General features: G+C 31.4%; 1 protein-coding gene across 3 annotated transcripts; it reads left to right on the top strand.

The window, feature by feature from the left end:
- The first annotated feature begins 1,069 nt into the window (after positions 1–1,069).
- On the top strand, positions 1,070–12,924 carry LOC111689744 (cell wall protein RBR3). 3 transcript variants are annotated; one of them, XM_046952859.1, is made up of 3 exons: positions 1,070–1,264; positions 10,848–11,580; positions 11,645–12,924. In XM_046952859.1, exons 2-3 carry the CDS (start codon positions 11,276–11,278, stop codon positions 12,594–12,596), a joined length of 1,257 nt encoding a protein of 418 aa, XP_046808815.1. In that variant the 5' UTR covers positions 1,070–1,264; positions 10,848–11,275; the 3' UTR covers positions 12,597–12,924. The 3 variants fall into 3 exon arrangements, with proteins under 3 accessions (XP_046808815.1, XP_046808817.1, XP_046808816.1); XM_046952861.1 differs by having other exon boundaries at positions 10,800–11,580; XM_046952860.1 differs by lacking the exon at positions 1,070–1,264 and adding an exon at positions 7,183–7,730.
- Positions 12,925–24,824: the final 11,900 nt, after the last annotated feature.

Genomic DNA, 24,824 nt, shown 5'->3' with positions numbered 1-24,824 from the left:
TCTATCTATCTATCTATCTATCTATCTATCTATCTATCTATCTATCTATCTATCTATCTATCTATCTATCTATCTATCTATCTATCTATCCATCTATCTATCAATCTACCTCTTCTATAGTATACAGTGTATACTATTCCATATACTATAGTATATTCTACAGTCTGGACTATGGCCTAGTCAATAGCCTGTACAAGAGTCTAGTCTGGAGTCGGAAATATTGACTAGTTTGAGTTTGCACTTTATAGTCTGGACTATAATTTATTCAGTAGTCGGTACTATGGTTTAGTTTGGTCTACTGTATGGGCTACAGTTGAGTCTATAAATTGACTATTTTTCTTTATAGCCTAGATTTCTATTGTCTAGACTATAGCCTTAACTATTATCCGATTTGTAGTTTATAGTTAGAAGACTAGACTATAGTTTAGTCTTTAACCTTGCTATAGTCTAGTCTATAATCTTGTCAGATCTATTTAATGACGTATTATATTGAGTATAATTTAGTCTGTAGTCTAGATCATATTCTAGCTTCGGTAAAATTTTAAATTAAAATAAACAATATTGGTAATTAATTGAATTTCAAACATATGAAAATAATATTGTTAAATGCTTTTGTAAGTTCTCTTGTGTTGTTAATAATAGCAGTAAAGATTTTCAAGAGAATAATCTTCAAAATAGGTGGAGGTCAGTAGAAATACTCATATTAACAATGTAGAAATAATAGACCCCTATAATCAATTTTAATATTTATTCAAACAATTTAAGAGCTGTAAATATGTAGTACTTTTAACAATGGGAGTAATAACAAAACAAGAGATTAATAACGAGAGAATGCGTTTAAAAGAGAGAACAAATATGAGTGAATATTTAACAAAAACACAATACATAGATACGCACATATACTAACATATACAAAGATAACAAACAAAAGCAACAACAATATGAAGAAAAAAGATACAAAATAATGAAAACAAAAACAAAACAACAATAAATAAACAGCATCCGTTGAATGCAAATAATACAATAACAACAACCAACTGCAAAAATATATAAAGCATAAAGAATAGAGAACTAACAAAACGAAAGAACACATTCCATTCCGTAATGACTTTGTGCTAAAGTTTAGTTTGATGAGTTTAAAAATTGGTGTTAAAAAATCAAAAATTGGGAAAAAATCTAACAAATTCAAGGGAGAGAAAAAAAATGTAAATAAATTTGTTAAATTGTTAAGTGAGTGTGAATGTATGTCTACATACAAACATGTGTAAGTATCTTGAAATAAAAGTACGAAAAATAAAATTTGTATTTGAGTTTGACTGTGTTTTTGTGTGATTTTATGAAATTTAATTAAAATTTACGAAATTGCTTTAAAATATGCGGGTTTTTTAATTTTTTTTTTCATTAAAATAAACAAAATTTTGTGAAAATTTTTCTTAACATTTACCAAAATGTTTAGAATTACCAACAAATATGTTTGTATTAGGTATTAACTACATAAGAACTTACTTTTCAATTACTTATACATAGAAGGTACTAAATAATAACTTGTAGTCCCAGAAGAACCAAAAACTTTTTATTTGCAGTCGATCGTAGTAAGTACTTAAGTAATTAACTCCCTACTTGTAAGTGTAAGTGTTAAGTACTGTTCTTCAACGTCATTACTGTTTTAAAATAATGGTATTACTTACCTAAGAACTTACTTAAGTAATAACTTGAAGTCCTAGAAAAATGTAACACTTTATTTAAAGTCCAGCGTAGTGTTAGTGCTAAGTACTGGTCTCCAACGGTCTCCAAAATAATGACATAAAATCTAAGTAAATTTTATCCAGGATATCTTCTTGAAGTTTTGTTGTCTTTGTAGCAAGTAACTCCCCCATTCGTTGTTGAGCATTGTCGATTGTTACCCTTATTCTGTGTGTCCACATAGAAACGTACAATCTAGTTACCAAAGTAATATGGACTTTGTCATTCTTAAGAGCTTCTCTTCATTTTCTTCAGAGTGTATCCATAGGGTTTTAGTGGTCTTATGAACTACTCTCTCCCATACTCTTTATGGTCTTCCATAGGCTTTTTGTAGTCTTATGAAATACTCCCGCCTATGTTTCTAATTCAGCCCTTCATTATGTTATCTTACTGAAGTTTCGTTATCGATTGTTACCCTAGCCCATAGTCAGTCAATAGACTTGTCAAAAGATTAGCCCATAGTCTAGTCAATAGAATAGTAAAAACACTAGCGAATAGTCTAAGCAACAGACTGGGCAATAGACTAGATCTTTTTCCAAGAAGTTAACTTGTCAACAGACTAGTCCATAGTCTTGTCTATAGCCTAGTCCATAGTATAGTCATAGACAAGTCCATAGTCTTGTCAATAGACTACCCTATTCAATAGATAGTCTATAGTATAGCTAATAGCATAGTCCACATACTAGACAGTTGACTAGTCAACCGACTTAACCATAGTATTGTCAACAATATAGTCTATAGTCTCATCAATAGACTAGTCTATAGTACAGTTAATAGACTAGTCAATAGTCTAGTTAATAGACTAGTATATAGTCTACCCAATAGACTTGTCTATAGACTACCCAATAGACTAGTCTATATTCTACCTAATAGACTAGTCTATAGTCTACCCAATAGACTAGTCCATATACTAGACACTTGACTGGTCCATAGTCTATCCAATAGACTAGTTCATAGTCCAGCCAGTAGACTAGTTCAAAGTCTAGTCAATAGACTAATCCATAGTCTAGGTAATACACTCGGCCCTGTAAATAGACTTTTCTATAGTCGAGTCCGTAAACTAGCCTATATTCTAGTTAATAGAGTCAACTCTAATCTATAGTCTAGTCCGTAGACTAGCCTATAGTCTAGTCAATAGAGTCGTCTATAGTCTATACTATAGTCTATTCAATTGATAGTCTATAGTCTAGACTATAGTCTATTAAATTGATAGTCTATAGTCTAGACTATAGTCTATTCAATTGATAGTCTATAGTCAAGTCAATAGCTTAGTCCACATAATAGATAGCTAACTAGTTAAAAGAATAGTCCATAGTCTTGTCAATAGCCTAGTCTAGTTAATATACTAGGGTATAGTCTACTCAATAGACTATTCTGTAGTCTAGCCAATAGACTAGTTCATTGTGTAGTCATTATACTCGTCCATAGTATAGTCAATAGACTCGTCCATGGCCTAGTCAATAGACTATTCCACATACTAGACAGTTGACTAGACAAAAGTCAAGTCTATAGTCGAGTCAAAAAACTAGTCCATAGTCTAGTCAATAGACTAGTCTATAGTCTAGTCAATAGACTAAACTTTAGTCTAGCCAATGGACAAGTCTATAGTCTAGGCAATAGACTAGTCTATAATCCAGCCAATAGACTTGTCCATAGTCTAGCCAATAGACTAGTCTTTAGACAAAAGTCAAGTCTAGTCAAAAGACTAGTCCATAGTCTAGTCAATAGACTAGTCTATAGTCTAGTCAATAGACTAAACTTTAGTCTAGCCAATGGACAAGTCTATAGTCTAGGCAATAGACTAGTCTATAATCCAGCCAATAGACTTGTATATTCTAGCCAATAGACTAGTCTTTAGTGCAGCCAATAGACTAGTCCATAGTGTAGGAAATAGACTCGTCTATAGTGAAGTTCATAGTCTATGAAATAGACTAGTCCATAGTCCACACAATAGACCATAGCAAAGCATAATCATAGCCCAGTTCATAAACAAGTTGAAATGCAAATGAAAAGGCATGTTCTTAGACCAAACAATAAAATCACCTATAGACTGGTGAATAGACTACTTTATGGATAAGTCCATCATCTAGACAATAGACATTAGAGTATTTTTTAGAAACTTAAGAAATTGTTAACATTTTAAACAATTTCTAACAAAATTGTGTTTCTATGAACTTCTCTAGAAATTTATCTACAAAATGTAAATATTATACATTTAAGTTCATATACACAAATCTAATGAGTGACTGCGTTAAATGACTCAAATAAAATAAATGAGTGTAATTCTAACTAACACAAAATTGTTGGTTGCCCATGTAGCTACTGTTACTGCTGCTGTTGGTTGTTTGGTTAATTGAAATAAATTGAATTTTATTGTTGTTAATAAAACAGCGAAAAAAAAACAACAACAACAAAATGAAATAAATAAATTTATAAACAACAACTGATTGTGAGTGAGTTCATCATATCAGTAATAATAATAATACAATAACAACAACAATAAACACATGAGTATATATAATTTAACAACAGCAACAGTTTAATAGAGGTAGCAGCATCATCATCATCATCAACAACAACAATAACTACAGCAGCCAATCTGTGAGTTTTTAAACATCCAACCATCCAAACATGCGTCCATCTCTTTATTCATTCATTTAATGCAGATTCCACCAAAACAATGAGAATCAACCAATTGACCGACCCACCACAGGAAAATATAAACAAAGCGTGTGACTAACCAAACACTCAAACTAAATACAAATCTAAATAAATTGTAATTAAATCGAGTTGCCAGATAAATATAGAAATTTTTCAAAAATTTCCCACAATAACCATAAAGAATTATACTACAAATTAATAATTTTTCAATTTAATTTTATGTTATAAAACTATCATATTTTCTAAAATCTTTTAAAATATTCAAAACTACACAATTTTACCTATACACTGATATATAATATGTCTAACTTTTTTCTAAATTATATCTTAAAATATTCGTTTTTAATTCATCCTATATGTAATTGTCAAACATTTGATAAATATTTAATGACTACTATGTACTTCTCACTTTTTCATTGATCCTATTCACTTAAGCACAATTGATGTTGTTGTAGCGTTGTGATTGGTTGTTGAGAAGTTGAAGCTGAATGTGTTAGTGAGCTTAAGTACTAGTTTGCAAACGTAAAAACTGTTCAAGACTTATTACTAATAAACCTGCAATACCAATTGTGATCGAGTTTTGTTAATACAGTTCAAAAGGTTTTATTAGATTTTTTTAATGAAAATTGTTTTTTTTTAATGTTGTAAAAATTTAATTTTAATCTGAAACTTTAATATTGAAAGAAACTTTAATATTGTTTTTTGAAAAATATACATATTATTTTTATATATTTTTTTTTAAAACAAGCTTCAGTGAAAAACTTTTTTAGATTCTACTGTATAAGACATTTTGGAGATCCCAAGTCTTATTTTAATTATTGTAAATTGAATATTTCAAAATTTTAAAAGACTTTATCGTTGACAAATAAATTTCATCTGGCAACAATGAAATCTCAACCAAAATCATATCATTTCTTGCTTCATTTAGTAAGTGTATGGCTATGTACAGGGATGGAAAATACATTACCGTTATACTTTTTTCTAAAAGAATATTGTGGTTTATGTAATTGTCTAAAGATCAAGCCTTAATATAAGTAGCTAGGTCGATAGATAAATAGATAGATAGATAGATAGATAGATAGATAGATAGATAGATAGATAGATAGATAGATAGACAGATAGATAGATAGATAGATAGATAGATAGATAGATAGATAGATAGATAGATAGATAGATAAATAGATAGATAGATAGATAGATAGATAGATAGATAGATAGATAGATAGATAGATAGATAGATAGATAGATTGATAGGTAGATAGATAGATAGATAGATAGATAGATAGATAGATAGATAGATAGATAGATAGATAGATAGATAGATAGATAGATAGATAGATAGATAGATAGATAGATAGATAGATAGATAGATAGATAGATAGATAGATGGATAGATAGATAGATAGATAGATAGATAGATAGATAGATAGATAGATAGATAGATAGATAGATAGATAGATAGATAGATATATAGATAGATAGATAGATAGTTACTTACTTGCTAAAGGCCACTAGGGCACAAGAAAAAGGTAGGAACTGAATGAATTATTTTTCAGTGTTCAGAAACATTTTCTGCTTCTGGACCTTCAATATAGAACCCCAGCCCCACTTTATCCCCCATTTACAGCCATCCGTGAAACAACGGATTCCTACTGGTATTTGCTATAATGTTTGGCTTGACCAATACATTCTATCTGCGATTTCAAAGTTTCCGACATATTCTGTGTTTGGTATACGATTAGGCACGTCCGATGATCGTGTATAACCTTCCAATATGTCTAGTACACATTGATGACGTGTCCTGCAACCACTTTTGGCCAGTTCATATCTTAACAACATTTCTAGAGCCTTGGTTGAAGTAGTTTACATGGCACCACTTATACCTGGTAGTAGTTTGATATTGGTCTAATTACACTTTTATAAAGTCTATAGTTCTCTTACATATCGATCAGCAGTGATGTGCCTTGTTGATCCCATCCTGTGTGTGCTGTCTCCATTTGAATTTTCGGTCCAGGATTACACCTAAGTACTTAACATTGTCTGTCACTGGTATCTTCTGGCGAAGGAAGCAAAGTTCGGTATACGTAGAAATTTTTGTCTTTCTTGTGAAAAAAGAGATTTCCGTTTTTGCCGCTTTAACATTGAGGTCTTTCGGTTGTTAGTTAGTTAGTTAGTTAGTTACTTTACAGTTTTTGGTAGAAGGTAGCAATTACAATTTAAATTTTCCATGTCTGATAGGTTCATACATATGTATGTGAGTGTGCATATGTATCACTATATTATAAACTTTATAAGCAAAATTGTTCTCATTATTATGAGAACAGTATTGTTGCTGCAGCTCTTATTACATACATATTGTTATTCATATTAAGAAAATAATTTTCATACACACGTCTGCCCATAGTATTATTGTTTGATAATTTGCTGTTTAACTTTTCATTTAAATTTATTCATAAACTAAATTATTTTCCACTCATACTTGTTACAATTTTTTAATAATATATCTCAAGCTCTCGCTCTCTCTCTTAATACAAAAACAATTTGCCACAATTACTCTTTAGATTTTTAATTTACACATATTCTCTTTTTGGTTGTTATTATTTTATTAAGTGTTGCTGTTAATTTTAGTTTGTTGCTGTTGTTGTTGTCATTACCCTTAGTGTATCTCTTGTTAAATTTATTGTTTTGATTCATTGTGGTTTATAATACACTAATACTGCTACAATTACTCATACTCAAATTCATGCATACAGATACTCAAGTTTTGTTGCATGCCGATGCTGGTCTCTGCCTGTCTGTCCGCCTGCCTGCCTGTCAGCCTATTTACTGTTTTGTTTTGTTTACTTTTATTTAATCGCATATGTGTATTGGTATGTTGTGGTTGCTAGTCAGTGTTTTTCATTGCTGTTGTTGTTGTTACTGCTGTTTTTATTCATTATTATTCAGTGTGTCCAAAGATTGTTTAATTTACATCAACAACACAGCAAAAATAAAACGAAAACTGTATAAATTGTGTTGAGTTTGTTTTTGCTTTCATTTCATTGATGCTGCCACTGATTGTTGTTGTTGTTGTTGGCTGCTGCTGATGCTGCTACTACATATCCAACAATAATCTATACACAAGACAACAACAACTACTACAGTTGTTGGTAGCAAAGTGGTATTGCTATTTTTTTTTTCTTGTGTGTTTTGTATTTGAGTGGTTTTTTGTTGTGACTGAATATTGTGGAAGTCTTAATTGTGATCTCGTAAAGTAAAGTGTTTGTTCGGCAGAAATAAATCTAAATAATACAGATAAAAAGAAATTGTTTTAAAAGATAAATTTGGTAAGAATTTGTTTGCAAAAATAAAATACATATGGGGAAAAACATACATACACAGACATTCCTTTGCGGCAATTGAACTATTAATAAATTTTGTGTTAATATTTGCTATTTGAAAGTGAAAAATTAAAAATTGTTTAAAAATTGTAAATTTTTTTTTAATTTTAATTAAATTTTTTTAAATTTTCCATAAAGGTTAATAAAACATACTAACTGAACCAAGAAAAACTATATTTAAATCGCATTTAAAGATAGACTTGCCTCGGAGATATCAATGTTCTCTCCTCTCAAACATTATGGACCCTATCAACGGGTCATCAGTTATAAAACTAGTTATTTAGGTTGCTTCCTTTGTAAGTATATGCGAACTGACCGTGTGTTCTATTTTTCTATAGATCACAAATCGGAAACAGAAATAATCGGAAAATTTGAGAAAGTGGTCTAGCCGAATATTAGAGCAAAATCCTGTGGGAATCTGTTGCTCGAATAGTTCTTAACTGAATAACAAAATGGATCAGTCATATGTAGATCATGTGAAACTCTAGATCCCTGATCTAAAGGGGTCTTTATGAAGGGGAATAAAGTCAAATATGGACTAATCCTTTTAATATTTGGTAGAATGATTTGTGTTCCAATAAAACGATCAAATTTAAATTTCCTAATGTAGTTATAAGCGTTATAGTCATTGTCTAAAGAGAACTTTATATAGGACTCATGATCAGGTATGGACCGATTTTGATAGAATTAAGAAAAAAATTAGAGATGTTGGTTGTTATAAAACTTGTTTTTATCTAACGATCATAATAAGATTTCTAATCAAGTTCGGATCTTCATTATCTGAAGAGGGGTTAGGGTCAATTATGGGTCGATACTGTTTAAATTAAGAAAAAAATTAATATAAAGATATTGGTTGTAGTAAAACCTGTTTTTGTCTAACGATCATATTTAACTTTTCTAATCTAGTTATGAGCGTTAAAGTCATTATCTGAAGAGGACTTTATATAGGAGATAGGGTCAGGTGTGGACCGATTCTGATAGAATTATAAAAAAAAATTTGAGTAGAGATGTTGGTTCTTTTAAAACATGCTTTTGTCTAAAGATCATATTAAGATTTCAAATCTAGTTATGATCGTTAAAGTCATTATCTGAAGAGGACTTTACATGGGGTATTATGGATCAATTATGGGCCGATTCTGATAGAATTAAGAAAAACATTTCGTACTGATTTTATTAAGCCATTTCTGAAGGTTAAAGTGATTTTGTACAGAGAACCTTATGTGAGGGGTAGAGTCAATTGTGGCCCAATGATCACAACATATTAATTAAGACATATTTTACAAATTTTTTCAATAAAACATTTTTTTGTATTTTTAAAACTATTTTTTTTATTTTAAAGTTGACCAAGTAGGTATTTTATGTCAAACTAATTTTTATAGAAAAAAATTGTCTTGGCTTTGTTATAACGTCTCAAAAAAGGAGTGTTTTCAAAATTCAGCACACGATATCTCGGATCACAGATGTGTTGAAGAAATTCTAAGACCAATTGTTTTCCAGCACTCTCAGAATAAGTCAATGTGTAGTCCATGGGCTTTTTGATGACAAACTAAATTATATAACAAAAAATTATCATGGCTTTTTAAAATGTCTCAAAAGAAGCGTATTTTCAAAATTCAGCACACGATATCTCGAATCGCACATGAGTAGAAGAAGTTCTAAGATCGATTCTTTTCCAGTTGACTAAGAATAAATCAATAAGTCCATGGGCTTTTTGATGACAAACTAAATTTTTTAACAAAAAATTGCCTCAAGAAAAGGTGTGTTTTCAAAATTTAGCACACGATATCTCGAATCACAGATGTGTAGAAAAAGTAGACCCTATGTTTACCACAGATAATGAAAATATTAAATTCTGTTCATAATGATCTATAATTGATCAATATAAAGTCCAGCATAACCTACTGTAGTTTCTTAAATGTTTTTCTTCAAATTTATGAAAAATCTATGGTCCATAACTGAGCTTAAGTTTCTAGTTAATGTAGGGTATATATAATCCGACATGAGCGACTGTAGCTTAGTAAGGAGGGTATATTGAGTTTGTGCAGATGTTTGTAACGCACATTAATATTGGTTCTTTACCTTAATCGCCTCAGAATCATTTTAGCTATGTCCGTCCGCCTGTCCGTACGTCTGCCAGTCCGTCCACTTTGTAATCAAACTACAGGAGTGGGGCCTGTCCGTCTGTCCGTCCACTTTGTAATCAAACTACAGAGGTGGGTATATTGGTTTCTATACCTTAAGGTATACCAATCTGCTCAGAATCATTTTAGCTATGTCCGTCCGTACGTCCACTTTGTAATCAAACTACAGGGGTGGGGCTTGTCCGTCTGTCCGTCCACTTTGTAATAAAACTACAGAGGTGGGTATATTGGGTTTGTGCTGATGTTTGTAACGCACAATAATATTGGTTCTATACCCATCTTAAGGTATACCAAGCGGCTCAGAATCACTTTAGGTATATCCGTCCGCCTGTCCCTCCGTCTGCCTGTCCGTCTGTCCATCCATGGCTGCAATTTTGAAGGTAGTTTTATGAAAGGGACGGAGCCTATTGAAAATTGTTAACATTGGTTCATTATTTCACCTAGTCCCCATGCAGCTGAAACCGTCGAATAGGGCTTTAAAGTTCATAATTGTGTTTGAATATACTCGTATCTCGACAAAAAGCTGCAAAACCAAGTTCCACACTAGCCTTGATGACCCTCATAAACTGTATAATTATAAAAACTAAATCACATGTTATTTTTGTAACAGGTGTAGGATATTATATAGTCGGCCTCGCCCGACTATAATTTCATACTTGCTTCTTAAAAAATCTTTAAAATTTTCCATCGTGATGATTTTTAATAATTAACAATTAAATTCAATTGCTACTTATAAAACTTATTCCATTTTAATAAGATGTTTAATTATTAATTATGATGATTTGATTATTAACTTAATTTCTCTAACAAACTTAAATTTATCTAAAGTATACTAACAAAATTTGCAAATTAATACCCTTACCACCATTAACAGCATCCATTTAACAAAAAAACAATCTCAATTGTGTTTGTATACCTGTAGATGAAATATATGTATAAGCAACCAACAACGGGAAACGGACATGCGCCATATTGAATAATGAGAAATAATAACAACTACTACTAACAAAAATAAAAATAGCGAATAACAGTTGATATGGTAGTGTTAACGTCTACAGCAAATACCCACACATACTAAGAAGAAGAAAAAAACTTGGCAGCAAAAACAGTTAACACTCTTTTTTAACTCAAGTGTAAACCCCCCAATCATACACACACACACACTAAACAGCCATAGTGGTGTTGTTATGAAAAACAAGTTAAGAGCGTTAAAGAGAATTGAGTGTGATTTAAACCAAAAAAAAAAACACTCATGGTCAATAGAAGTAACTAAGAGTTAAAGAAAACGAAAAAAAAAACAGTTAATAAACAAAAAAGAGTAATAAGTAAAGAAATTGTTAAGAGAGAATAATGGCCTTTACACGCCATCAAATAGAAAAAAGACGTTTAATTGAATTGGTTAAATTGAATCCAATTTTATGGGATTGTCGTTTGCCACACTATAAACGATCGGACAAGAAAAAGGCCTTGAAATGGAATGAATTGGGTCGCATCTTTAGTGTTAATGGAGAAAGAGTTCAAAGAACTTTTACCTCGTTAAGGGAAATATTTCGTCGTGAATTGAATCACGAAAAAATGTTGGGCACCAGATTTAAATCCAAATGGGAGTATTATGATGAAATGGCCTTTCTCAAGGAAGTGATACGGGAAAGAAAGTAAGTAGTTTTTTTATTAAAACTCCAAACTTATTTTTTATTAATTTTTAAACTTCTCTTACAGATCTCGTGAACGAGCCAAATCTAATGATGTTATGCCACCTAATTTGGGTACAACTAATAATAATACCTCTACCGGTATAGATGAATATCAGTATTTTGCTCCCAATGATCCCAATAATCCACAAAATCAATCAACCACACCACCCATTACAACATCGGCGGCGGCTCCTCCTCCTCTGCCCATAACACAAACCGTAACAGTTACCCCAACATCTGGCCATCAAAATGGCAATACAACACCTTTATTACCACCCTCCATAAATCCTCCCACCATACCTTTAACCACCTTGACCACCATAGCCAGCTCGCAGCTACAACCCGATGTTTTACTCAATCTAACACCCAGTACTTTGGCAGCTTTACAAAAACTAAATGCAACTGGCACAGCATTTCCAACCCAACCATTACCCTCACGTCCCCTTTCAAGAGCTCGATCTCTTACCATACGCTCTTGTTCATCGTCACCCTCTATTTACATAAAAGATGAACCCGACTCTCTTGAAGACACCATTTCGTTGGACACCAATTCGAATGGTAAAATCAAAGATACTCACAAATCTTTAGCCAGCCGTTCCAAGGACATCTCTACAAAACTTTTATTAAATTCCACAAATCTTAATTCTTCTACCCAAAATCTAGTCATAGATGAAAGAGACTGTTCCGATTTGGATGATGATCCAGATGATGATGTTGATATGCTAGATGATCGCCTCTCGATAGCCACCTCGCTGCAGAGTTTAAATAAGGAACCTCCGGCCGGTGTGACCAATAATAATCCTCAACATCCTACGCATCGTTCTCAGCAAGGGCAAAGTTTATATCCAAAACCAACCGCCCGTGAGATACTCTATACGAAATTTGGTGAGTTCTTAGCGGCTCGCCTGAATACTCTTAACGAAACAGTGGCCAATGAACTGATGAATAAAATTTTAATGTTAATAGCAGAAAAGTAAGTGGTGGAAGGTTTAACGCACATTTATTAACCGAAGATCAAATTAACAATTTTGTTTTGTTGGAAAATATTATATCAATTACCTGAAGATTATTGTATTTTAGAATCAAGATAAAATTGTAACTTGAAAAAGAATCTTGTAAAGGCTAAAGTTATGATTATACACTCAAGTCATGTCTTGAAGATATCGAAGAATATATGTACGTAGGCATATAAAATTATATAGATTAGTATATAGACTAGGCTGTATACTAAACTATAGACTAGATTAGACTCTCGACTATACTATAGAGAAGGCTATAAACTAGGAAATAGACTAGAGTATAGAATAGACTATAGTCTACACTGTTGAATAGACAATAGACTAGACTATAGACTAGACTATAGACTAGACTATAGACTAGACTATAGACTAGACTATAGACTAGACTATAGACTAGACTATAGACTAGACTATAGACTAGACTATAGACTAGACTACAGACTAGACTATAGACTAGACTATAGACTAGACTATAGACTAGACTATAGACTAGACTATAGACTAGACTATAGACTAGACTATAGACTAGACTATAGACTAGACTATAGACTAGACTATAGACTAGACTATAGACTAGACTATAGACAAGACTATAGACTAGACTATAGACAAGACTATAGACTAGACTATAGACTAGACTATAGACTAGACTATAGACTAGACTATAGACTAGACTATAGACTAGACTATAGACTAGACTATAGACTAGACTATAGACTAGACTATAGACTAGACTATAGACTAGACTATAGACTAGACTATAGACTAGACTATAGACTAGACTATAGACTAGACTATAGACTAGACTATAGACTAGACTATAGACTAGACTATAGACTAGACTATAGACTAGACTATAGACTAGACTATAGACTAGACTATAGACTAGACTATAGACTAGACTATAGACTAGACTATAGACTAGACTATAGACTAGACTATAGACTAGACTATAGACTAGACTATAGACTAGACTATAGACTAGACTATAGACTAGACTATAGACTAGACTATAGACTAGACTATAGACTAGACTATAGACTAGACTATAGACTAGACTATAGACTAGACTATAGACTAGACTATAGACTAGACTATAGACTAGACTATAGACTAGACTATAGACTAGACTATAGACTAGACTATAGACTAGACTATAGACTAGACTATAGACTAGACTATAGACTATGCTATAGACTAGACTATAGACTAGATTATAGACTAGACTATAGACTATATTATAGACTAGACTATAGACAAGACTATAGACTAGACTATAGACTAGACTATAGACTAGACTATAGACTAGACTATAGACTATACTATAGACTAGACTATAGAATAGACTATAGACTATACTATAGACTAGACTATAGACTAGACTATAGACTAGACTATAGACTAGACTACAGACTAGACTATAGTCTAGACTACATAGACAGTCAAGCTTTTAGCCATGCGTATAAACAAGACTATGATTAGTTAATTTGTGGTTAGTATGAATTCCTTTTTAAAAACAATTTTTTTAATTTTTATTTTCAAAATTATCTAAAAGAAAGATATTAATTTAGCATTAGTTATAAGTATTGTATTAAAATTGTTCTTTTGTTTTCCATTTAACTCTAAGAGTTATAGTAAAATAAGTTAGAAAACTAATTACTGAAAAGACTATTTGTTTAAACATTATTATTAGTTTTAGTTTTATAGTATAAAAAATAGGTATTTTATTATATTTTTTAATTATAATTTTTAAAGATTTTGGTATATTTATTATCAAATGATTTCGGTGCCAAAAATGAATGAACTATAAACATGTAATGGAATTTTTTTATTAAAGTACTATTTTGTGGATTTAAAAGTGTTTTATTGGCGTACGTTTAAAAAGGGCTCCAGTTTTTTATTTTAGATTGGTTATTATGGTTTTACTCATGCAAAACTATGTGAATTCAGTCGATTATAATAGAAACCTGTACCGATTATCAAAGAGTATTTGCTCTAGTTCTGACCCTACGGACTGTATATTAAATTTAACGTTTAATACATACATATGCTTCAAAGTATTGTGTTAGTGTGTTCAAATTTATAAACTGTAAACAATTTTTTACAATTTAAATTTGATATTTTTTATTACTTTATAAACAATATATATTTCTGCGTTCGAAGTTTATGTCTAGCAACCTATATTGAAAGTAATCTTTAAAAGTACATGTACAAAATACGAAACTGCATAAGAAAGTGCTAACCACTTCAGCCACCCCAAAAAAATAAGAACCATGCAGCAGAAACAGCAACAAAACAAACATTTCAATATTTACGAGTTCAGCCTTTTTGTAATTTTTCTAAAACATTTGTATTTTAACACAATATTTTATTTTATTTCAGTTTTCTTCTTTTAGGTTACGAATGTGGAAATTCTTTACAGCTTCTTAGACACTTTGAAATAGTAAAATGCATAAGGCAAAGAGGGCTTAGACGTATATTTTTTAATACTTTGAAACTAAGAACTAGGGAAACTAGACGAAAATAAAGGCAATTTTGCAACTAGGTACCATAAACTAAACGTAATAAGATTGAATATGAAAAAGTGCAACACATATTGTATGCAATTATAACGGCTTTTTACTGCCAAAATGCCACTTAGAAAAAAAGAAAAAACTTAAATTATAAGTGTGAGTTAGAAGCATATTCATATACATACATATGTACTACTTGGCTTACACATTTTTTTAAACAAGTTAGATTGCATGAATGAACTGTTAAGTTAGACACATAAAATACCCTATATGTGGAAAATTAAAAAGTAATTGCTCATAAAAATCTAGAAGAACTAGAACAGAACTAGAATAGAACTAGAACAGAACAAGAACAGAACTAGAACAGAACTAGAACAGAACTAGAACAGAACTAGAACTAGAACTAGAACAGAACTAGAACAGAACTAGAACAGAACTAGAACAGAACTAGAACAGAACTAGAACAGAACTAGAACAGAACTAGAACAGAACTAGAACAGAACTAGAACAGAACTAGAACAGAACTAGAACAGAACTAGAACAGAACTAGAACAGAACTAGAACAGAACTAGAACAGACTAGAACAGAACTAGAACAGAACTAGAACAGAACTAGAACAGAACTAGAACAGAACTAGAACAGAACTAGAACAGAACTAGAACAGAACTAGAACAGAACTAGAACAGAACTAGAACAGAACTAGAACAGAACTAGAACAGAACTAGAACAGAACTAGAACAGAACTAGAACAGAACTAGAACAGAACTAGAACAGAACTAGAACAGAACTAGAACAGAACTAGAACAGAACTAGAACAGAACTAGAACAGAACTAGAACAGAACTAGAACAGAACTAGAACAGAACTAGAACAGAACTAGAACAGAACTAGAACAGAACTAGAACAGAACTAGAACAGAACTAGAACAGAACTAGAACAGAACTAGAACAGAACTAGAACAGAACTAGAACAGAACTAGAACAGAACTAGAACAGAACTAGAACAGAACTAGAACAGAACTAGAACAGAACTAGAACAGAACTAGAAGAGAACTAGAACAGAACTAGAACAGAACTAGAACAGAACTAGAACAGAACTAGAACAGAACTAGAACAGAACTAGAACAGAACTAGAACAGAACTAGAACAGAACTAGAACAGAACTAGAACAGAACTAGAACAGAACTAGAACAGAACTAGTACAGAACTAGAACAGAACTAGAACAGAACTAGAACAGAACTAGAACAGAACTAGAAGAGAATTACAACAGAACTAGAACGGAACTAGAACGGAACTAGAACAGAACTAGAACAGAACTAGAACAGAACTAGAACAGAATTAGAACAGAATTAGAACAGAACTAGAACAGAACTAGAACAGAACTAGAACAGAACTAGAACAAAACTAGAACAGTACTAGAACTGAACTAGAACAGAACTAGAACTGAACTAGAACAGAACTAGAACAGAACTAGAACAGAACTAGAACAGAACTAGAACAGAACTAGAACAGAACTAGAACAGAACTAGAACAGAACTAGAACAGAACTAGAACAGAACTAGAACAGAACTAGAACAGAACTAGAACAGAACTAGAACAGAACTAGAACAGAACTAGAACAGAACTAGAACAGAACTAGAACAGAACTAGAACAGAACTAGAACAGAACTAGAACAGAACTAGAACAGAACTAGAACAGAACTAGAACAGAACTAGAACAGAACTAGAACAGAACTAGAACAGAACTAGAACAGAACTAGAACAGAACTAGAACAGAACTAGAACAGAACTAGAACAGAACTAGAACAGAACTAGAACAGAACTAGAACAGAACTAGAACAGAACTAGAACAGAACTAGAACAGAACTAGAACAGAACTAGAACGGAACTAGAACAGAACTAGAACAGGACTAGAACAGAACTAAAACAGAATTAGAACAGAACTAGAACAGAACTAGAACAGAACTAGAACAGAACTAGAACAGAACTAGAACAGAACTAGAACAGAACTAGAACAGAACTAGAACAGAACTAGAACAGAACTAGAACAGAACTAGAACAGAACTAGAACAGAACTAGAACAGAACTAGAACAGAACTAGAACAGAACTAGAACAGAACTAGAACAGAACTAGAACAGAACTAGAACAGAACTAGAACAGAACTAGAACAGAACTAGAACAGAACTAGAACAGAACTAGAACAGAACTAGAACAGAACTAGAACAGAACTAGAACAGAACTAGAACAGAACTAGAACAGAACTAGAACAGAACTAGAACAGAACTAGAACAGAACTAGAACAGAACTAAAACAGAACTAGAACAGAACTAGAACAGAACTAGAACAGAACTAGAACAGAACTAGAACAGAACTAGAACAGAACTAGAACAGAACTAGAACAGAACTAGAACAGAACTAGAACAGAACTAGAACAGAACTAGAACAGAACTAGAACAGAACTAGAACAGAACTAGAACAGAACTAGAACAGAACTAGAACAGAACTAGAACAGAACTAGAACAGAACTAGAACAGAACTAGAACAGAACTAGAACAGAACTAGAACAGAACTAGAACAGAACTAGAACAGAACTAGAACAGAACTAGAACAGAACTAGAACAGAACTAGAACAGAACTAGAACAGAACTAGAACAGAACTAGAACAGAACTAGAACAGAACTAGAACAGAACTAGAACAGAACTAGAACAGAACTAGAACAGAACTAGAACAGAACTAGAACAGAACTAGAACAGAACTAGAACAGAACTAGAACAGAACTAGAACAGAACTAGAACAGAACTAGAACAGAACTAGAACAGAACTAGAACAGAACTAGAACAGAACTAGAACAGAACAGAACTAGAACAGAACTAGAACAGAACTAGAACAGAACAGAACTAGAACAGAACTAGAACAGAACTAGAACAGAACTAGAACAGAACTAGAACAGAACTAGAACAGAACTAGAACAGAACTAGAACAGAACTAGAACAGAACTAGAACAGAACTAGAACAGAACTAGAACAGAACTAGAACAGAACTAGAACAGAACTAGAACAGAACTAGAACAGAACTAGAACAGAACTAGAACAGAACTAGAACAGAACTAGAACAGAACTAGAACAGAACTAGAACAGAACTAGAACAGAACTAGAACAGAACTAGAACAGAACTAGAACAGAACTAGAACAGAACTAGAACAGAACTAGAACAGAACTAGAACAGAACTAGAACAGAACTAGAACAGAACTAGAACAGAACTAGAACAGAACTAGAACAGAACTAGAACAGAACTAGAACAGAACTAGAACAGAACTAGAACAGAACTAGAACAGAACTAGAACAGAACTAGAACAGAACTAGAACAGAACTAGAACAGAACTAGAACAGAACTAGAACAGAACTAGAACAGAACTAGAACAGAACTAGAACAGAACTAGAACAGAACTAGAACAGAACTAGAACAGAACTAGAACAGAACTAGAACAGAACTAGAACAGAACTAGAACAGAACTAGAACAGAACTAGAACAGAACTAGAACAGAACTAGAACAGAACTAGAACAGAACTAGAACAGAACTAGAACAGAACTAGAACAGAACTAGAACAGAACTAGAACAGAACTAGAACAGAACTAGAACAGAACTAGAACAGAACTAGAACAGAACTAGAACAGAACTAGAACAGAACTAGAACAGAACTAGAACAGAACTAGAAGAGAACTAGAACAGAACTAGAACAGAACTAGAACAGAACTAGAACAGAACTAGTACAGAAATAGAATAGAACTAGAACTAGAAGAGAACTAGAACAGAAATAGAACAGAACTAGAGTGATCTGAAACCTGAAAGTTCTTCACAAGCTCGCCTTAGGAATTATCAGAGAGAACCTATTTATATAAAAAAAAACTATTTCAACGAAATCAATAATAAGGATCACTTCAGCAAAATATCAAGGGTGCTGTGCTGCGCTGGGGACTGAAGAAATTTCAATATTTTAATTCCCTAATTATCTACAGGACATAACAGAAATCACAAAATCATATATAAAATACTTAGCATTGTTATTAAATCTATTTAGTTTATTAGCTTCCTTTGTACTTAAATCTCAAGGATAATTCAAGGATTGTAACTCATTTTTTCTTGAAAGCTTTACTGTTACATTTTTAGTATTTCTATTTCGTTAACCTAATTGACTTTATTCTCTTGTTAGAATTCCTTTATATTCTGCTGTTGTGTTTTTTTTGCTCGTGTTGCAAGTTTATTTGTTGGTGTATACTAGCAACAATTCCCTTTTTATGTTATTAATGTTGACCATTGGGAAACAAATCTTGTTAAACAAGTACAATTATTAAACTGATGAAGACCACGACCTGTTTTGTATTTATTTAATCATTTCTTTTTTGCGTTTCGCAATTTCTATTTTTTAGATTTTTTTGGCATTCTTTTTGCTGTTTGCTTATACTTGGTCAAAGAAAGTTATAAAGCAATACCTTAAGATATGAAATCATAACAAATGAAAATTCGTTGATTCGTATAATTCATAGACATAATTTCTTAGTTATTAAAGTTTTTTTGCTCGTAGTTATATAATAAAGATTATTTGATTTATTTTAATTTTGTAGATTTTTTTTAGAGATTTTCAAGTTGTGAAAAAGATATTGAGATTTTCATCATTATTTAAGTACTTGTGTATAATTTCGTTGATAATTCGGTATAAGTATAATTTAGGACGGACGAAAAATTAGGACGGACTACAGGATAAAGGTACTATTGTTGGTTAGACTGCTATATTCTATTTACTAGAATATTAAGTAGACTATTACTATACTAAAAACTATAGATCAAACTATATACCAGATCTTAGAAAAAGCAATAGAATAGATTATAGACTAGACTAGACTATAGACTAGACTAGACTATAGACTAGACTAGACTATAGACTAGACTATAGACTAGACTATAGACTAGACTATAGACTAGACTATAGACTAGACTATAGAATAGACTATAGACTAGACTATAGAATAGACTATAGACTAGACTATAGATTCCCTGCGAAAATATAGTAGCACTAAAACTGAAGACAATCTAAACAGTAGTTCTATACGCCTCACTTATGATAAAAATTCAAGATGTTAAGTCGTACAAGAAATTAGTGTCTCCCCATTAGTGCCTTATGCAATTGGTGTCGTAACGTAAGATAGAAGGGTAACGTAAATTCAAAATTATCTTCTGGAAAATCGGCCGGTTTTATTTTTTTAGATATAGGGTATTGATTTGTTTCTGATACATAAATCTTTTGAGTATAGCGGTTAGAGTATTTATACCCTACACCACTTTAGTGGGGAGAGTATATTGGGTTTGTGCTGATGTTTGTAACGCACAATAATATTGGTCCTATACCCACCTTAGAGTATACCAATCGGCTCAGAATCATTCTGAGGCGATTTAGCTATGTCCGTCCGTCTGTCCGTCTGTCCGTCTGCCTGTCTGTCTGTCTGTCCGTCCATGTAAACTTTGTATGATAATTGTATGATTTATGATATATGATCTTCTATTATACCGTAGACAAAGCCTATTGAAAATTTTTAACATCGGTCCATTATTTCATTTAGCCCCAATACAACTGAACCCCTAAACTAAATCACATTTTATTCGTACATAGGTGTAGGGTATTATATGGTCGGCCTCGCACGACAATAACTTCTTACTTGTTTTTTTCCCGGTTGTTCTAAGGACAAGCGTTGATTTGTCCTTAAACAGTATTTTTTAAGTGCTTCTTGTATGTTTCGTTTATTTTTTGCAATTTTTGAAAGTTATATATAAGAATTTCGTAGTATATTCGAAAAAAGTTTAAGAAAATAAAAACTATAAAGTATCTAGGGAGGTGTAACATACATATGCAATGTATAATTTCCAAATCGATGATAGCGCACGTTAGTTTTATGTTATTGAATGAGATAGAGAGAGGGTATGTCAGTATGTTAGTAAAAGTCCATGTGTGTCTGTTTTTAAGTATATATTTTTCGAAGTTTTAAATATTGTATGTAGTAAATGTCATCTGGTTAATACTTTTAGTTAAGTTGGGTATTTATGAAGTTTCCCCAGAGAGTTTCAAAATGGTAACTTTTGATTTTCTTTCTTCTGCCATATCCTACTCATATGACACCACCCCAATATTGCTATACGTTCATACATACGTATGTATGTATGAGTATTTGATGAAATAAAGTTTTCATCAAGTTTTTTTTGTAGTCTAGTGTCTACAGGGAGCGACACTAAAAACATATTGGTAACCTGCAACGAATAAAAAAGGGATTTTTATAGCTTGTATTACAGGATGTTTTAAACTTGTTTAAAAAGGTTTTGAAAAAAATATTCTTTTTTTATAATTATTTTTTGTAGCTACAAAACCAGGTAAATATTTGTAAATTTAACTTTGTAGTGGTTTTGGTTTCATTGATTGCTTTTTGTTATAAATACATTCATGTTTTTTCGAATTAAATTTGAGGTCTTCACACTTTGTAATTAAATGTGTGTTTTTCTTTTTTATTGTATCCATCCTGCAGACATTTCCTAAATTAGAAACAAATCACAAGCTTTTTTACTTTTTGTAGAGGTCCAAAACCTCTATGATATCAACAATGAAAAAAAAAACAGAAACAAACAAACTTTAATTGGCAAATAACCGCCAACAGCAAAACCAATTCAATATATTTGGTTGTAAAAATAAATTAGCAAAAAAAAAAAATAAAAAATTATATATATTTTGTTGGGTTTAATTGTTTATTTTGTTGCTGTTACTGTTATCCTTTTTAAACTAAAGAGAAAAACAAACAATTTAAAATACGCATCGCAATTTATATTGTCATGGGTTAGATAGAGATATTGGTGGAATTTAAAATTTTATAGCCCAGTCTATAATTTAATCCACAGTCTAGTCTATAGTCTAGACTATAACATAGTCTACAGTCCAGTCTACAGACTAAACACTTGACAAAACTGTACTAGACTATAGATTATACTATAGACTAGACTATAGACTAGACTATAGACTAGATTATAGACTAGACTATATACTAGACTATAGACTAGACTATAGACTAGACTATGGAGTAGACTATAGACTAGACAATATACTAGACTATATACTAGACTATATACTGTACTACAGACTAGACTATAGACTAGACAATAGACTAGACTATAGACTAGACTATAGACTAGACTATAGACTAGACTAAAGACTAGACTAAAGACCAGACTATAGACTAGACTATAGACTAGACTATAGACTAGACTATAGACTAGACTATAGACTAGACTATAGACTAGACTATAGACTAGACTATAGGCTAGACTATAGACTAGACTATAGACTAGACTATAGGCTAGACTATAGACTAGACTATAGACTAGACTATAGGCTAGACTATAGACTAGACTAGACTATGGACTAGACTGGACTGGACTAAACTATAGGCGAGAGTATAAACTGGACTATAGAATATCTATAGTCTAGACTATAGAATATCTATAGTCTAGACTATAGATTAGACTATAGAATAGACTATAGAATAGACTATAGAATATAGACTAGACTAGACTACAGACTACACTATAGACTATATTATAAACTAGACTAAAGACTAGACTATATACTGGACTATAGACTAGACCATAGACTAGACTATAGACCAGACTATGGACTAAACCGTGAACTATACTATGCACTTGACCACACACTAGACTTTACCCTATATTCTAGACTAGAGACTAAACTAAATATTAGTCTATAACATGGACTAACGACTAGTTTATATATTACTATAAATTTTTTATACGCTATAGTGTAGACTGCATATGGTTCATACATAGATATATTTTAGAGTTCAGCTTCACAGTGCTGCAGTTTTGTTATATTACAGTTGTAGTTTATATAATTTTTTGTGGCCAAAAAACATGAAAAAATAGAAAATGAAAAAGTATCATGTTCTTATAAATGTTTTTACTATTTGTGGTGTTTTGTTAGTTTTTTTAGTATTTTATAAGTAAAATGTACAATATAGTAAAACTCCCACAACATAAACTAATTAAAGTGCTACTTGAAGGAATTCCCAAAACTAGAAAAAGGAAAATGAAAATAGGGTTGGTTGGAATTTTAGAGTATAAGTGTATACCACAGAGGCAAGATAAAAAAGAAATTATAATGAAAATGAAGTTAATAATAATGACATTGTTATCTTCATAAAGTTAAACGTTTATAACTGCAGTATTAGGTTATTTGCTGACAATTATTCCTAAACTTTTGCTACTTTTGTTTATTTCCTAACGACCTCATTAATCTAACAATTATTTTTTATCCGACAATAATTTTCTATCCTGCTAAACATTAAACTATTTATAAATGATTTGTTTCTTCTAAAAAAAAACACAAAAATAACATTAAAACCACCAAAATATCATTCTTTTGAAACACTTTGTTTATTCTTTTTATTCAGTTTTTTATCTTCTGCTTTGAAGAGTTTTTGATTTCGCGCTTCATGTAGCAAAAACAACAATATCGAAAAATGGACCAAATGTTGTGTTTACTTTTTCTGTGGTTCCATTGGTTTCTAATGGTTTTATCTTCCAGGAACTGGAGCAAGATTAAAATACATTCACATACAATATAAACTGATATAAAACAATTTTAATTGGATAAATGTAAAAAAATGTAGAGATAATAGATACAACCATCTACTTATTTAGAAATATATATTCGTTTATACTTACATTTGTTTGTGAAAAAATTATTTGTTTTTATAGACAATAGCGTCTTGTTAACAATATTTAAAGGATTAGAAATGAAAAACGTAGGAATTGAAAGTAGTAAGAAAAAAATAAATAAAAAAATAAATTTTGTTTATTATACAAAGACTACAGATTAGCCTACAGACTTAACTATATATACTAAATAAAATAGACTACTTACTAGACTATAAACTTAACTCTAAATTAAACTATAGACTATTCTATTAAATATACTGTAGACTGGACTATAGCAAAGACTATAGATTAGACTTTACAATAGACAACAGAGAAGAACAAAGCTCAGCCAAAACAAATTTCTAGAGAATAAACTTTTGACTATACTAAAGATTAGAATATAGACTAAATTATTGAGAATACTGCAGCCTATACTATAGAATAGACAATAGACTAGACTAAAAATTAAACTAAAGACTAGACTAGATAATAGACAAAAAGACTGTATAAAAACTATAGACTAGAATATATACTAGACTATATACAGGACTGTAAAGTAGACTATAGACTAGACTATAAACAGGACTATATACTAGACAAAAGACTAAACTATAGATCAGGCTATAGACAAAACTATAGACTAGACTATATACTAAACTATAGACCAGACTATAGATTAGACTATAGACTAGACTATAGATTAGATTATAGACTAGACTATAGACTAGAATATAGACTAGACTATAGAATAAACTATAGACTAGACTTTAGACTAGACTTTAGACTAGAATATAGACTAGACCATAGACTAGACTTTAGACTAGACTATAGACTAGACTATAGACTAGAATATAGACTAGAATATAGACTAGAATATAGACTAGAATATTGACTAGAATATAGACTAGAATATAGACTAGAC

Source organism: Lucilia cuprina, chromosome 5 (assembly GCF_022045245.1).
Source record: "Lucilia cuprina isolate Lc7/37 chromosome 5, ASM2204524v1, whole genome shotgun sequence".
Classification (NCBI taxonomy): domain Eukaryota; kingdom Metazoa; phylum Arthropoda; class Insecta; order Diptera; family Calliphoridae; genus Lucilia; species Lucilia cuprina.
Note: the sequence above shows the minus strand (reverse complement) of the source record. Positions and strands in the feature narration are given on the sequence as shown.